General features: G+C 50.2%; 1 protein-coding gene across 2 annotated transcripts; it reads right to left on the bottom strand.

Annotated features, from left to right (window-relative positions):
- Positions 1 to 655: 655 nt before the first annotated feature.
- INPP5B (inositol polyphosphate-5-phosphatase B) lies at positions 656 to 15,304 on the bottom strand. 2 transcript variants are annotated; one of them, XM_065744772.1, is made up of 20 exons: positions 15,176 to 15,304; positions 14,787 to 14,816; positions 14,036 to 14,146; positions 10,392 to 10,485; positions 8,935 to 9,105; positions 8,370 to 8,471; positions 7,865 to 7,979; positions 7,127 to 7,243; positions 6,256 to 6,443; positions 5,625 to 5,736; positions 5,358 to 5,467; positions 5,036 to 5,171; positions 4,381 to 4,491; positions 3,579 to 3,741; positions 3,188 to 3,423; positions 2,633 to 2,746; positions 2,171 to 2,255; positions 1,679 to 1,806; positions 1,338 to 1,449; positions 656 to 1,012 (listed from the first exon to the last, which is right to left on the bottom strand). In XM_065744772.1, the coding sequence occupies exons 1-20, from the start codon at positions 15,246 to 15,248 to the stop codon at positions 888 to 890; spliced, it is 2,433 nt and encodes an 810-aa protein (XP_065600844.1). In that variant the 5' UTR covers positions 15,249 to 15,304; the 3' UTR covers positions 656 to 887. The 2 variants fall into 2 exon arrangements, with proteins under 2 accessions (XP_065600844.1, XP_065600845.1); XM_065744773.1 differs by lacking the exons at positions 14,036 to 14,146; positions 14,787 to 14,816; positions 15,176 to 15,304 and adding an exon at positions 13,595 to 13,643.
- Between the last annotated feature and the right edge of the window lie 244 nt (positions 15,305 to 15,548).

Below are 15,548 nucleotides of genomic sequence, written 5' to 3'. Positions count from 1 at the left end.
GGGACGGGCAGGCAGAGTCAGGCGGGGCCGGCCCGCTCGAGCCCCGTTCCAGGCGCGGTCACGCCACCGTTCTCCGCACAACTCCTCCCGGAGCTAAAATGCCCCCGCAGCACCCGGGGCGTCGGCACCGGGCCGCAGCCCGCACCCTACGGGCCGAAGTGGGCCTTTCTTCCCAGCCCCGAGCTCGGCGACGCCTCGGTCCACCCGGCACCGCTGCCACCCGCCGCCAGGGCCCGCCCCAACCCCGCGCACAGCCCCCAGGGGCCGCCCCGTCCCGCTCCGGCCGCGCTCACCGAGCTCCCGGCAACGGCGGTACCTCCTTCCCCACCCCAGCGGCACCATGATTACCAGCGCACTCACTTCCGCTTCCGGCCGCGCGCCGCACGACGGGAAGACCGCGCCCGCCGCGGGGGCTGATGGGAGCGGCGGGGGGAGGGGGGGGGAAGAGGGGCAGCGCGCATGCGCAGTGTGCGACCGCGTGCGAGCGCGGGCTGCGCTGAGGGGTGGGGCGGAGTAGGACTGGGATCATACAGTGGGGATAGGGGGAGTGCGGCCGCACTCTGAAACCGAGCAGACAGGCAGGCTGGAAAATGCACTGAGATGGTTTTATTTAAATAATAAGGACTTAAAAACTCTGTGCTTTGATACAAGTTAAATACAAGAGCTTATATCGGCTTCTATAGTTCTGTTGGTCTACATACAGCTTATTTAGGAATTCAGTATCCTTTACAGCTTATTAACAGTGAACAGCTGATGCTAAATGCCTGAGCTGCATTTAATAGCAAAAGATTGTATAAAATACTGTGATTAAAAAACTGGTATACTGTACAATTTTATTTATTTTTTACAGTAGTTTGATATCTAAAAAAATCAGCTGCATCTGAAATTCATGGTAAATTGTTCTCTCTCAGGAGGAACTGATGGATAAATTGCTGAGCCTTCCTCTTTTCCATTATATCAGGCATGGGATGTCCAGGAGGAGGTCTGAGTAACAAGCCACCAAATATACTAGCTGCATTTTTAAAAGGGAGAGAGAAAAAAGAGAGAGCACCAGTCAACAGCAAGCTATTGAGGGTAATTCCACCAATCTCAATTAGTTGAAATGAGAGAGAGCCTGGTTTCAGGGTGGGGTGAGATCAACTGATGACACACAGACCTCTCTGTGACCCTGTAAGACTTCTTTCAGGCTACTGCAAGCATGGTATTCTTCTATTGGTTTTGATAATTAAATACTTCAAAACAGGAGAGACCATGACTGCAATTACTTTAGAGAATTACGTTCTGTTCTACCAACTGAAAAAAAACCCTGAACAGAATGCTTATTTTGCTCATCTTACCTAGAATATTCACATCCAAATTGTTTTTTCCTGAATTTTTCAGTAGTTCTCGTAGAAATGCCATTAGATATTCAAACACATTTTTATGGCACTCTGGCAGGTTAGAGATAATCTGGGTGGAGAAAAGAACATTACATATTGAGGAAACAACAATAACGTGGCAGCTTTGTCTGCTACCAACATCACACTGTCTGCAAATAGGATCTGCTCTTAATAACTCAAGTTCTGTATCATTTCCTTTATGAGAAGATTAAGTTACTCATAGCAAAACGCTGTTATTTTTCTAGGATAAACCAGTCTGCCTCCTTCCTGAAATGGTCTCCCAGGGAAGCTGGCATTACCTGGCTGCTCAGCAGGTAGTTGTTGGCACACTCTAAGCAGCTGTTGTAGGACCTGTAGCAGATGACTGGCTCTGGCAGGCTCTCCAGGAAGAGCAGCAGTGCCTCTGCCACAGAGTGGTTGCTGCCAACTGGTTCAAAGATGGTTAAGGAAGAGGTAAGCACAGCATGGTCTGTTCTGGCAGTATTTCTGCTGCGACACTAATCTTTGCTAAAGTCCTCAAGAACTGCTGTTCACAACTTTGAGTTAAATTGCTTGACCCCATAGCAAACTATTTCCTTTGGCAGTTAGATACTGATGCAGTTCATCAACAATCATCCATCAGTATAGCAAGGACTCAGCAGGGGCATTAGGACTGACTGCAAGCAGCAGCAAAGAGCAGCACATCTCAGTTACCACGAGATGAGAGAGAGCAGTTTAATAACTGTGACAGAGCACAAAGGACTGATCAAACCTTTTAGCGAGCCCAATCAGACATCAGTCTAAAAGGATACGGAGGGTATCATGCATTCCTTTGTCCAAACAGTCTCGGATTTGCTCAAATTCAGACCTGAGGCCTGGCTGCTGAAACAGGTCCTCCTGCAAAGGCCACCATTAATCAATCTCAAGGGAAAATACAAGTTATTTGGGTAAATAAAGCACTGCCATTATAAACTGGCAGGAAAAAAAATCTCCTTAGGTTGGCAGTTATCAGCACAAACCTTACTGAGAGCAATTTTAGGAAGGCTGTGGGACTGCAGTAAAGAGCAGTGCAAAAGGACAGCTGCTGGTGCACACCACACACAAGCAGCATCATCTTCACAAAACTTTGCAACCCAAGGTTAATAGGATCCCTTACCTCAAAAATACCCTTTTCACTCTTTACCGTTAGCCAAACATCCATTATTAGCATCTTCTCCAAAACTTAACCTAATGCAAACCAATCATTTTGCAGTTCCAGCACAAGCACTGCCAACCTGCTGGGAAGCATTGCGGTATAAGTGATCCACCATCATCCACAGCTCCTTGGGAATTTCCAGAGGCTTTTCAGCTAGAGTAGTTTTATCATACATTTCCAGTGGCATCAGGGTCTGAGAGAGAGAAGTAAGGAGGAAAAAAATAAATAGAGAACAAAGTGAGCTGGTCTGCTTCTTGTTCAACTTGCTTCAGAGTTTACAAATGAGAACTATGACTTGTTAAAGTGTGCAGTTGCACACACCGGTTTTCACAGGCTGCTGTGTCAGGCACAGTCGTATCATAAGCACAGACAGAAAAGATGCTCTCAGTCACACTTTGCACACACCTTTTTTGAACATGCAAGCAGAGCAAATGTCATGTTACTGACAGTGCTGTACCCGAAATGGGTTTGTTCATCTCCATGCAAAGCACTACCATAAGGTGTGGAGATGTATCAGCGTTTGCAGACTATGGACCAGGGGAGCAAAAGAAAGCTCTGTGGCAATAAATAAGACTTAATCACCTAGTTTAAATGGTGCCTGTGGGTTCAGAAGGGAAGCTTATCTTTAACTCACAAGATTCCGGATGGATTCTGCTGACATGTCTTGGATCGGTTCCCTCATGTAACACAGCGTATGAATGGGAGACCCAAAGCAGCTGGGCAAATAGTTCCCTGTTACAGACAGAAAATAATCCTTCCCCCTGGCAAGATGCAAGACCAAGATGTCTTCAAGTTTTTCTTCGCCAGAGTTTAAGCGTGTAGCTGTTGATTTATTAACAAACAGTTCCAACTCAACTGTGATCTCAGAATCTGACAGGAGATAAGAAAACCATACTGACTTTTAAAAATGGTATTTAAGCAATGAGCCTGTAAACAAGCACAGCACTCTCAAAATAGCAGAAAGAACAAAGCCAACATGTGACAATATTAACTCATTAACACAAAGTGAACAATGAGGAGCTCACCTGCCAGCAGAAAGCCCTTACTGGGATTAGCAATCAGCCACTCCTTGCAGTAAGAGTCCTCATCTGGTTTGCTGATAAATTCAAACTGGCAGGGCACTTGTCCGTTGCGGATTGTAAACTTCTCTACCTGCAGCTGCATGTATTTGACGTCCTCAAAATGGAACTAGAAACAAACGTCAGTCCACACCATCAGCCAATCCCCCCTTGCCAAGCACCGGCAGCAGTTCCTCACGTTGCTGTCCCATAGTTTAATCATTAAACAGCAAGATATCCAGATTAACCCTCTTGCTCCCACATCCCACCTCTTCCAGGATTAAAAAGGATTACAGTTATTTACACAGTATGCAGCAGCGTGCCCTTTAAAACAAATGCTCCCCTCAAACGACCTCGGTGGAACATGAGAACAAGGTAGCAGTAAGCCTCTGGGTTACTTATCTTTCATAGTCCCCAACACACAAAGCAAATGCTGGTCTTGTGACCTTCTCCAAATCCCTCAGAATTTCACATTCTATGTTTCCAAGAACAAGTAACAGCAAGAGATATGAGTCTTTCACCCTCCACCTCACAACACAGCTATGTATTTCAGCCTGGTACCCTGAACGACATTTGCCTGCATCTAAATCAGAAACAAACAAGTATTTATAGGGTTTATAAACAGAAAACAGTTGAAAGTCACTATACTCGGCTGGAACTGGACTGTATGGCCCAGCATCCCTAAAGTACTGCTACCATGAGAATACATATCTGGGGTCTGGGAATGGGTGTTTTGTCCAGCAAGTTGCGACAGATGAACAGAGCCTACCTCTCTCTGGGAGAGGGTCACGGAGGGAATGTTGGCATTCTCCATCTTATCCAGGGAGCGCACTATTTCCTCAAAGACCTTTCGATAGAGCTCCTCATTCACAACTTTCACCTGAAAAGGACACACAGAGCACCAACTCGTATTTACTGTGCTTCTACAGGATAGCTGTAACGTATGGGCCTGAAACATACGAAATGATTCAGTTTTTATTAATACAATGCACTGGAGGAACATTGCACCTGGGAGCACTAATGCTCTAAGACCTCCTCAGGATTCAGCAATAAAGAAACTTGCTATAACCAGCAAGAGAGGCAAGAGAATCACCCAGTCAGGGGTTTTGTTTGTTTGCCATTTACGAAGTTTGACAGTGCACTCCTGAGCTGCCAATGATGTAGCATTCCTGCACTGCAAGCTTCTGTGAAAATGATTAAGAATACCTGCAGATACTCTTCAATTATTCTGCCAAAGTGAACCTTCACTTAACACAACCAGAGCTTACCATGCTCAGTACATTACCCAGCCTATTTTACAAGCCATTGTTCTGTGTGGATGCCATAAAAGTGGGGACAGTCCAGCAGGAGAGCCTCCCTCCTCCCCCTCCAGCCACACAGAGGACAAGGTCAGCGGTTATCTCCTTCAGTACTGCCACACTTACCCCAATATCAAACACAGAGCTAACTGGCTTATGGTCGCTGATCTTCAGAGCCATATGGCTGCGGTAGCTCAGCTGAGCAATGTTCTGGCCTTTCCAGAGTATCCGATCACACCAAGCTGGAACACGGCACTTCTCACTAGGACAGAGAGGTGAAAATTACAGCCTCCAGGCACAGGACAGGTGGAGCAACGATGCAAGGCAGAACACTGCTCTCCCAGGAGCCAGGTGTTTTGAACAAGGCCCATTTCTGTAATTCTTTTTCGCTTTCTTTTTACTGCCTTCAAGGATAGCATCGGTGTCACATACGAAGCAACCACTGTACCTTGTGTCCCACTCATCACAGCCAGCGTCATATTTGTATGTTGGCTGGAAAGAAATCTCTCCCTCTGTAAAGCCTTCGAAGACTGCTTTCGCATTCATTTGCCTCTTTAGCTACAGAAGAGAAAAAGAAGAAAAACAGAACGAGCTCAAGCACAACTCCCAAATGAGCTAAAGGGGAGATGTTCAGCACTGAGGAAGCTGAGGAGCACTTGAGCAGTCCCTAAATAGTACCCTCAGCACCACCTGCAGGTGGATGAGGCATCAGTACCTGGTCATATTGGCAAAGCTCTGGAAATGCTTTCTCATCTACAAGCTGCTTCACTTTCACCACATCCAGTTCTTCCAGCCGATAGTTGAGGTCGCCCAACCACAAGATCACACTGAAAGAGAATACAGACCAGAAGTCAGCACACGGGCCCAAAGATGCCTGAAAGCTCCATGTGAGCCCTCCAGTCTCACCATGATCAGGTGGATGCCGTGTCTTTCTGCACCACAATGCATGAATGAGAGCTGGAACTTGAGAGAGAAGCCACGTTTTCTGCCTTTGCCATTTTTAATTCCCACCCTGCATGTTAGTCACCATATTTCATAGCTGGTGCTTTTCATATTCCTCCCTAAACACCACAACACATTGAGGAGACTGTTGCATATTATTGCCCCCTTCGTGCTCAGAACTAAAACAAGGCTTGTCAGAGTGTAAGCAGGCAACTGACACGCCAGAACCACAGAGCTGACCACTATCAAAACCAGAGTTATAGCAAAGTGCTTCTGGCCCTTCCAGGCTAGCAATTAAAGCACTAGCCACACCCCACCTCCCTGCCTAGAGAACAGCCCACCACGTTCATCTGGCTCTGCCTTGCTTCCTGCAGTGATCCACGTGATCAAAACGAGAAGCATACTCGTGTTTGCTGATAGTGAGAGGTGGCAAATTTGGATCTGATTGGCAGAACTGCATCCGAGAGCAGATGTCTTTGAAGTCCTGGTTCCTCCGCTCGTATTCCTCCGTGTGAGCTGCAAGGTGAGAATTCACAACGCACACACTGGTGTTATGGAACTTAAACCTTATGGCAACGCCTCCTTTGTTACCCTGAAAGGTAAAATACAGAGGTCAGAAACGTTTCTGTACACAGCAGATGAACGCAGAAGTGAGATAAAGCAGTGTGGACAGTCCGGAAGACATTGAGGCAGACCAACTCCAATAGAAGGAAAAGGCTGAAAACCCAATTGATAACTGTGAGCACTAACTGCTTCATGAATTTTAGCCAGGAGCAAGTCCTGAAACCTGTTTAGCAACAAACCAGAGCTTTCAGCACAAAACATAAAGATTTGAAAGTGAAGGAGGAGGAAGTATGTGGCTCAGGGTAGTTACAGCTGCAGAAATGACATTGAAAGGACATAGACTTCATTCCAATGGTGCAGAATGGCAAGAGGCCAGGAAGTTCCCCTCAGGAAAATTATAATCTGGATGGATGGGTTTCTTGTAATTGTGTTTCCTCGCATTAATTGCCTTGGGCAAAATGACAGCCATCGGGCAATCCTCATGGCCTCATACAGCCCAGAGGATGCAATCAGGAAAAAGCTTTCAAGGAAGCTTTGGCCCCGAGGTCTGTGAGGCTTTGAGAGCAGATGGCAATTCCCTCCAGCAACACAGGGCCAGGACTGTACGTCTCTAAATGCAGCTGCATCCTTTAGCTGGAAGAGTAACCTCCACATCTAAGGAGAGGGGCTCCCAGGGCTTTCCAAAGTCTCATGCACAGTTGTTGTTCTTACCATCCTCCCCATGATCCCAGTTCCCACAGTCTCGATTTCCACCTCAGAGATGTTCAAAGCAAGGTCCGCTTTCACATACAACAGAAGCATTATTCCCACGAGTCGCACAAGTTTCACCTGAAAAACAGATCCTGTTGCATTAAACACCAGAACAGGAGAAGGCACATTGCTTCCCAGCCCAGAACACAGGTCAAAGTATACACAGAGGAGAGTTGCAGGCTTGTCCAACAGACCACCTTGACACACAGTTACAGGCACTCCAGCAGCACAGCACAGGAGGGAGCCAGGGACCAACACTGCAGTAAAGGAAGCAGAAGACCAAAGCAAAGCCCGAGGCACAGGCAGCCCATAGAAGGAGCTTCCCTTAGACAACTGACAAGAGACAAAGCAGAAGTAAGGAGCAGGAGCCAAAACACAAGCAGTATTCCTTCCAAGATGCCTTGACAGCTCATTCAAGCATGCATTCCAGTAGACAGACAGGGCAAACACTGAGATGCTTCCTATTCTCTACCCCCAAACAGGAGGAGCTCTGCTAATGCACGGCACCCAGCTGTCCTGCCTGCCCCCTGCTTTGGCACTCTGCACAGTTACACTGCCTACGTCACATTCTGACTGAGCAAAAGCCTGCAGACAATGCCCCTCTGAAAGACACAGCGATTGAGAATAGGAAAACAAGGTGAAAAGAGGCCCGAGTGGAAAACGATTCCACGCTAAAACCTCCCCAGAAGTCACATTTACCTTTGCATACTTGGCATCTGGGTGAAGGCTATCAGTTACAGCTTTAAACCATTCTTCTTCCTTCGGTGTGTCATTGAAAAAGAAGGCTTCTTTACTCAGATCAAGCTCCTGGAAACTGCGTTAGAGGAAGGAACCCGTGGATGCACGCACTTGTTTATAACTCTCCAGTCCTTTCCTCCAGGAAAAGAACTAAACCAGTTAAAATTATAACTGAATTGGATCTTTCAGATATGCTCATTTCAGACGTGTCTTGAACGTAAAGCTAAGTTATACTGAACTGCATTGAAGATGTTGGAAAACTGCAGTGCCAGAGAGCCCAAACACCACCAGAACAGCAGCCCTTTCAGGCTATGCACACACACACACTGAAGCTACACAGCAGAGTAAGGCAATGCAAACATTCCTCAGCTGCAGTGTCCTGGCTGAACACCTCCATGCTACGGGTTCACAAGCAAAGCAACCCAGGGTTGAGGTTTGGAGGGAAGAGCTGGAGGGAGGCACTCACCCCACGCAGTAAACATCTGGAGGTGCAGGGTCACATCTCAGCCAGGGCTGGAGGCTTTCTTTGGGGGACTGACCATTCACGTTGTAAGTCCCAACAAAAAACCTGCAAAGAAATTCACTTCTGCTAAATCCTGGAGCTGCAAACATCACTGTTATTAACCTATGTATTTACTAATTGTTTAGGAGTAATCTGTTTCCCGAGGAGGGTTAAGACAATGTGACAAAGATTCAATTCTTACAGTGATTTAATTACAGTAGCACATTTCTGTGTCTGTTCTACAGGAAAAACAGACATTTTTCACATGCAGTGTAAAAAGACACAAGAACAGAGCTGAGGAGTAGCAGTCTGACGTGATAAATTCATCACATCACCAGCACAAATGGATTTTAACCACAGGAAAGCTTTCGGTCACCATTAGTTATTCCTCCTAAGCTCTTAGGAGCTCATTAGAACAGCACCAGGGTTAAGCTGTGACCTGAAGCAGTGAGAGAGGAAGCAGGGCTGCATGGAACCAATGCATCTCCAAGCACAGGAAACCTTATCCAAAGTAAGGAAAGATCATGACCTGAAGTTCTGGATGTACGTGTAGGAATCCTCCCTCTGCACAAGCTCAGATTTGACAATGGTATCTCGCAGCCCAAACTTTGGTTCTGATAAGATCGAAGCCACGTTTGAAACCATCACGCCGGAGGACCGCACCATTTCAGCTGTCACCTCTGGTTTGAGTTTGCCTTGCCTGTAAGGGAATGCAGAACTGAGAGATGAAGCTCAGGATAAGCACACACCCTGACCAGCTTCGTTCTGCTGCTGGGGACGTGATCCAAATCTTCCTGTCTGTTTCACCAATCAACATGGGGAACAAGCAGACAAGAGTGAAATGAGCATTTCTTACGACAGCTCAGACCTTCTCTAGATAAAAACCAGTTTAACCAACTGAAAGAACAAACCCTTCTGGCTTACCCGGTGCAGCTTGTCGGATCAGAGCTGACCTTGCCTGCCTGGATGTTGATATAAAACCATACACATTTCCTTTTCCATGGAACAGGCCGATGCCAATTCCACCCCCTCTGCTCAACCCTCCTGATGACACCAGAATGAAAATCTGTTTTTGTAGTGGAAAAGTCCCATCTCTGTCTAGTAAGGGGTGGATGGGGGTTTTAGTTGGTATCTTGTGGGCTCTGTGAGTTACTGTAAGCTCCTTTTGCCACAGCTCAGGAGTTCCCACAAGCATCAATGTAAGGTCAACAACCTGCACGTGAGCGCCAAGGATGGCACAGAGGCGGACTTTGAAGGATATGCAGCAGGGTCCACAAAGTCCTGGGAACTGAAAAATGAAACCCTAACATTCTAAGAGTGTATCTACTAGATGTGGTGGCCAGAAGCCAGAGCTCTCTGAATTCAAAACAAACAACGCCAGCCAGTCCTGTCACACTGCACAGCGAAATATGCCCAAATAGGGGGACTGGCAGGACGGGCTCCAAGAGGCAGCACACCAATTCCCACTCCAGTTTTGATAGCATACTGATGCTGGACTTCATTTTTCCTCTCTTTAATAGAATCTGAAGATTGTCTTCTCAAAAAGCCACCGGCTCCTGCTCTGGATCCTGGTACCTCTGGTGACTGCCAGCAGATGGAAGCAGATAATGCAGCAGCCACGTTTCTTGGCTGCTGCCTGCACAGACACACTGGGACCACAGAGACCAAGTTCCCCCTCTTGCTTTCCAGCTGAGGACCAGGAAACCAGTCAGAAAGCTCTCTGCAATTTCTTCTTCTTCCTCTCAGCACCAGAACACCGACAGCTTGCCCACTGCAGCTCGTTCCAACTGTGCAGCATCCCACAGATGCACCCAGAACTGTGCAGCTTTATATTTACTGTCAGTACTGAGATCCTTTGCTGAGGGGAAGCAGATCTGAACAGGCAAGGGAACATTGCCACCACTCAGACACCTCACTGACCCTTCCCAGATGGGCACGAGGATCACTTTGAGTGTGATTCAGGTGAAGTCAGAAGAGAAACCACACCTGGGAGCACTCCTGTCCGTGCTGTCCTGGCTCCAGCTCGGAGTGACCGCAAGCTTCTTTCCATTCTGCTTGATGCCTTCAGAGCCAACTGCTTCTGGAAGCAAAAAAAGAGCTTCACGTGAAACACAAAGTGGTGTTTAACTTATCAACCACAGGCAAACAGGAGGGAAACCAATGGGCAGAACGTTGCTTAGGTCTGCACAGTGAACCAAAGTGCCCTGGTTATCTCAGGATCTGTCATTTATCTGATGGGCTGACAGGGTACAGGGATAGGCAGGAAGGGCACACAGTGTGGCACAGGGCTGCAGAGCTGCCCACCCCCCTGGGGTTTATCCCAGGCATGCAGAAAGCTGTGCTAAAACGATAAGCTTTGCCTTTCTGAAGCAAGACAGGAAGTACAAAGAAAGGAAGAAAAAAATAAAAAGCACACTGCTATTTAAAGGCTTTCTGTGCAGCAGCACAGCAAAGCTCAGGAGCCCTCTCTGCAAGGCAGTGCAGCACTGTCCCTGTGCAAACCCATCACACTGCAGCAGAAACAGTGCTCAATGCAAACTGCATGCTCCTAAAGAAACAACAGGGCAGACCCTATGCAAATGCAGTGAGATGCAGGTACAAGAGTAATCCCATAATGCTATGTTAGCAACATTGGGAGAGCCTGCAGCACTTATTTCAGCCATGACACTCTGCTCCTAGGAGGGCAAAAGAGAGAACACTGTATGCGTCCGTGCACAAAAGGCAACCCCAGGGCTATGATACATGGCATACAGATCTATAGATGATGCAGAAGATGATCTTCAGCTCGTAAGGTTCGATTCATTCAGCTGAGTGCAGATCAGAGGAATGATTAAGCATTATTGCTGCTGTGCTGCATCCTCTGGGATGCGAGCACATCCCACAGACAGAACACTGAGTACTCCGTGCAGCACTCCGAGTATAAACACACTGACAAGAAGAGGCCACACTCACAGCCTGGAAAACCTCTTCTGCCCAAAGAGCCCTCTGAGAAGAAAGGCTGTCTAAGAGGATTAATCAGTGGCTGCTTCCAGAAGAACACATGATTCAAACCTCCTTACGGATCACACACGACCCTCCTTACGGATCCACCAGCAGCACCACGCTCCCTCAGGGCCCATCCAACCAGAAGCTCCCCGGATGTGTGTTTTTATGTTCTTCAACAAAAACTCCACGTTTAAATGAACAAGATATGCCCACACCTCGAGCCAAACCGAGAGCTCCTCTGCCCACCAGCAGAGCTGCACCACGGGGCCGTCTGCGTGCACTGGGATGGAGCTGTGTATGTTCTCTGCAGGCATTAAGCACTTACTCAGAGCTGCCTGAGCCTCTGCAGTGCTCCTGACAAGCACAGTGCCATGCATCTTCCCAACGACAAGAAGCAGCTTGGACTTTGGCAGCAAAGGGCACAGCATTTGGACTGCTGCTGCTTTTGGAGCAGGGAGCAGAAGTTTGGACTCTATCGACCACGGAGGAGATGTCAGTGCCTGCCGTGTGCTGTGCAGCACAGTGTGACCCAAAGATCACAGCCACGCGTCACAGCTTCAGGTTTTGACCTCATCAACAGCAGTAATTTCTATAAAGGATTCTCCTATGAAAGAGATTAGCCCTGGAAATGGGCTGTTTCCTTCTGATAAGCTTAGAGCTAACTAGATGTTGCTCAAGCCAAAGGGGGCTGTAAACTGTCAGCCTAACGTGGACTGTTTTAGCAGTACACAACCTCATGTAATCCCTGAGCCAGGCACAGAAGCAATCAGCTCTGTGCAGGGATAAGAGAGCAGCAGAACGTGGATGGCCCAAACCAGGACCTGCAGTTGGAAGGGACTGCAGCAGCAACAAAGACTCACTGTGAAGTGTGCAGCAACTTTCTAACACCGTTCTACAGCGTGATTCCCTGACACATCCACCAGCTTTAATCCATAGAAGGAACCAGGAGTGCTCTAGCAGCAAATGGCAGCATCTGCACAGTATTTAAATGTGCTTTGATCTGCATATGGAAGTTGCTCACTCAGTGCTCATGATCACATAATGACAGAGCAGGAGATATCATGGAAAACAGCAGACAAACCCTCACTCTGTGTTACTTTCTGCACCAAAAGACCCTGGGTGATGGCTCTTTCTTCTTCTAAGAGAAAAAAAAAGATGGAAAGAGAGATCCCTGAACAACTCAGTCTGAAGAAACACACAACAAAACCTTGAGAAGGCAATTCTGTCACAGCTCAGAGGCAGGGCTTGATAGGAGAGCTGCTTCCCAAAGAGCTCACAACGCAAAGGGCGTTCCTGTGCTGCACATGCAACAAAAACATCCCAGCACAGCACCCGGCTCCACTGCCACTCTGTAGCTTTCCTCCTAAGTTCACATCCAGGTCCCTCCCAGTTGGTTCAAAGCCCACATTAACCAGCACAGCTGGACATCCCCAGCTCGGCCCAGTGCATTTCATGCCTCTGTCTCACGCCTGACGAACAGAACTCATCTCTTCCCGACGGAGAATAGAGAGGATTGGCAGCACCAGCCCACACAAAGGCAGGTAAAGCAGAAATGGATTCACCTCTATTTTGAATGCCACGCACTGCCGGCATTGCTCTGCTCTCTGTGCTCTCTCCCAAGCCCCCTTCTCACAGCAGCAGCTCCTGGGAGCAGGAGGGGGAGAAGCGGACATCGCAGCCCGGCACGGCACGGCACAAACACGGGGCGCACCCGGGCCAACAACAGCTGAAAGGTCGCAGCCGCAGCGCGTGAAAACCGACACCGGATTCGCCATCGAGGAAAGAGCAGCCCGGAACCGGGCACGGCACACGGCCCTCGGGGTCCCAGTGCTGCCGAGCACCCCGCACGGAGGCTCCGTGCCCCCCACCCCCCCCCCCGAGCACCGCGAGCACCGCGTGGGCTGAACCGCAGCTGCACAGAGCGAAGCCTTCGCCCCCCACCCCTGGGGGCACCGACAAGCGTTCCCCGGGACTACGAGCTGCCAGCGTGCCCCCCCCCAAAGCACAACCACGCACTGACCGCGGTCGCGGGGTCCCCTCAAACCCATCGCTCGGAGCCGGCGTGGGGCGGGGGCAGCGACCGACCCGGGCACGGCGGATCCGACGGGACGGCGGCTCCGCGAGTCGAGACGGACCCCGAATCTCGGCCCCGGGCCCCGAGTCCCGACCCCAGCAGCTCCCAGCGGTTCCCCATAAGCGCTCACCTCGGCGGGACCGCCCGCCCGCCGACATCGCGGCACTCGGCCGCCCCGGCCCCGCTCCGCCCCACTCCGCCCGCAGGAGGCGGCTCTCAGCCCCACGCAGGAGCCGGGGACGGCCCTGACCGCAGCACCAAGTGCTGGGGCCGGCAGCAGCGTGCTTCCGCCTCAATAAAAACCCAAAGGAAACCGTGGCGAGAAGAGCAGCGGGCTGCGCGGTGCCGGTACCGAGGAAAAGCGAGCACGGAGTGCGGGAGGGGACAGCTTTCTCCTTGTGGTCACCCAGAATGAAGCTCAGTTTGGCCTGACCGCCCAGCACGGGCTCGAGGTGCTGCTCCCCTCCGCTGAGCCGCCCAGCGCTGCAGAACGGTGGTGCAAAGCATCGCCTCTCTCTCTTACACACGCGTGTGCAAAAGCAGCCTGGGCTCCCGCATCCCTACCACGTACCTGCACGGCACCTGCCGACCTCCTGCAGGAACACGCGTGTGTGTGAACCGAAGGGCAACTGCACCGTGAGCCCATCGCCCTCGGAACGGATCCGAACGGTCACATCCGAACCTGGGACACCGGGACGAGAGAGGAGCGTGAGTCAGTGCTGCCCAGGGCTCAGCCCCACCTCTGCTCTCTGCATGCCTGCAGGCTTTCATCAGCGGGTTTCTCCCACGTCTTACCCGTTTCCTTTTCACGTTTTGCGTGAGGATGCAATTGAGAATAGAAAAGTCACTCTCTGTGATATGTTTTGTTCTGCTCATTTAGTGACAGTGAGTGCAGTGGAAGCAGGGACAGCTACTCCACGAGGAGCACAAGATGCTGCTGGGCTGAGCAGGGATGGGGTCAGGAAGGCCACGGCCCAGCTGGAGCTGGACTTGGCAAGGGGCACAAAGAAGGATAAGAAAGACATCTATGGGTACAGCAAGTGGAAAAGGAAAGTCCAGGAGAGTGTACTGCACCTGAGTGAGCAATACAGCCAGGCTGGTGGCGACAGACCAGGAGAAGGCCACCCAGGCTCTAAGAACCTGATGGGGCTGTGGGTGTCCCTGATCACTGCAGGGATCAAATCACCTTTAGGGGTCCCTTATGGTTGGACTAGATGATCTTATAGGTCCTTTCCAACCTTATGAACTTATGAACTTTCAGCTTAAGCAATTCTACGGCTCTAAGATTCATTTGTTGGCATAACAGCAACGCCCAAACTCACCAACGACATGAAGGTCGCTGTCAGGTATCACTGCAAACAGAAAAGAAAGTTCGGTTACAATGCTGAGCAACAGGATTTTGAGTATTTGATTTAACACTCGGAGGTTGGATTGCTCAGCACAGCCCTCAGATGTCATCTAGCTGCTCCCTGCAGGCGCAGGGGTGGGCAGTGTGGCCCTGCAGGAGCTCGGGGTGGTGCTCTGGAGCCCACGACTGATACAGCAGAGCCCTCCTCCAGCTGTGCCATCAGATGCATCAGCTTCACCAGGGATTACAGAGAAAACGTGATGGGCTGAGTAGACCCCGAGGCAACAACAACAATACGCAGGCTCCAGATCCCTCCATCCCTCCCTCTGGAGGTGGTCACTAAGCCCCGAAGCGCGTGGGTACCTTCCTCCACCGCAAACCCCTCTGCGATGGGGATAACCTTCTCCAGCCAGACATCCTCTGCAGTGATGGCCATCCGCCGGTGGGTGTACACGTAGATCCTGCAAGCACGGAGCAGAGGCGGAGGGAATGCCTCGGTGCAGGCAGACCCCACCCCACCCAAAAACCCCTCCTCCCCCCACACGGGCCCCGCTTGCCCCATCTCGGCACCCACGCGTGCTGCCCGCCGCGCTCCACCAGGCCCAATAGCCGGCTCTCCACGCTCTGCCCCGCAGCCAGGGCTCCCTGTACGGCGTGCGGAGCGGGTCAAGGAACGGCAAACCGACGTGGAAACGGAGGAGGGGGGGGGGGATACGGGGCGAGGACGAAAAGAGGG

This window comes from Cyrtonyx montezumae, unplaced genomic scaffold (assembly GCF_038088225.1).
Source record: "Cyrtonyx montezumae isolate F1298 unplaced genomic scaffold, pur_monq_1.0 scaffold_31, whole genome shotgun sequence".
Lineage (NCBI taxonomy): Eukaryota > Metazoa > Chordata > Aves > Galliformes > Odontophoridae > Cyrtonyx > Cyrtonyx montezumae.
The sequence above is the reverse complement of the archived record's forward strand: the minus strand, read 5'-3'. Positions and strand labels throughout refer to the sequence as shown.

Excerpts from the sequence above, each read along its gene's own strand:
- INPP5B (XM_065744772.1), bottom strand. The coding sequence starts at position 15,248 with ATGGCCATCACTGCAGAGGATGTCTGGCTGGAGAAGGTTATCCCCATC. Across the intron at positions 5,468-5,624 it reads AGCTTTGCCAATATGACCAG|CTAAAGAGGCAAATGAATGC; the intron begins GTACTGATGCCT and ends TCTCTTCTGTAG. Across the intron at positions 2,747-3,187 it reads CAGAATCCATCCGGAATCTT|ACCCTGATGCCACTGGAAAT; the intron begins GTGAGTTAAAGA and ends TCTCTCTCTCAG.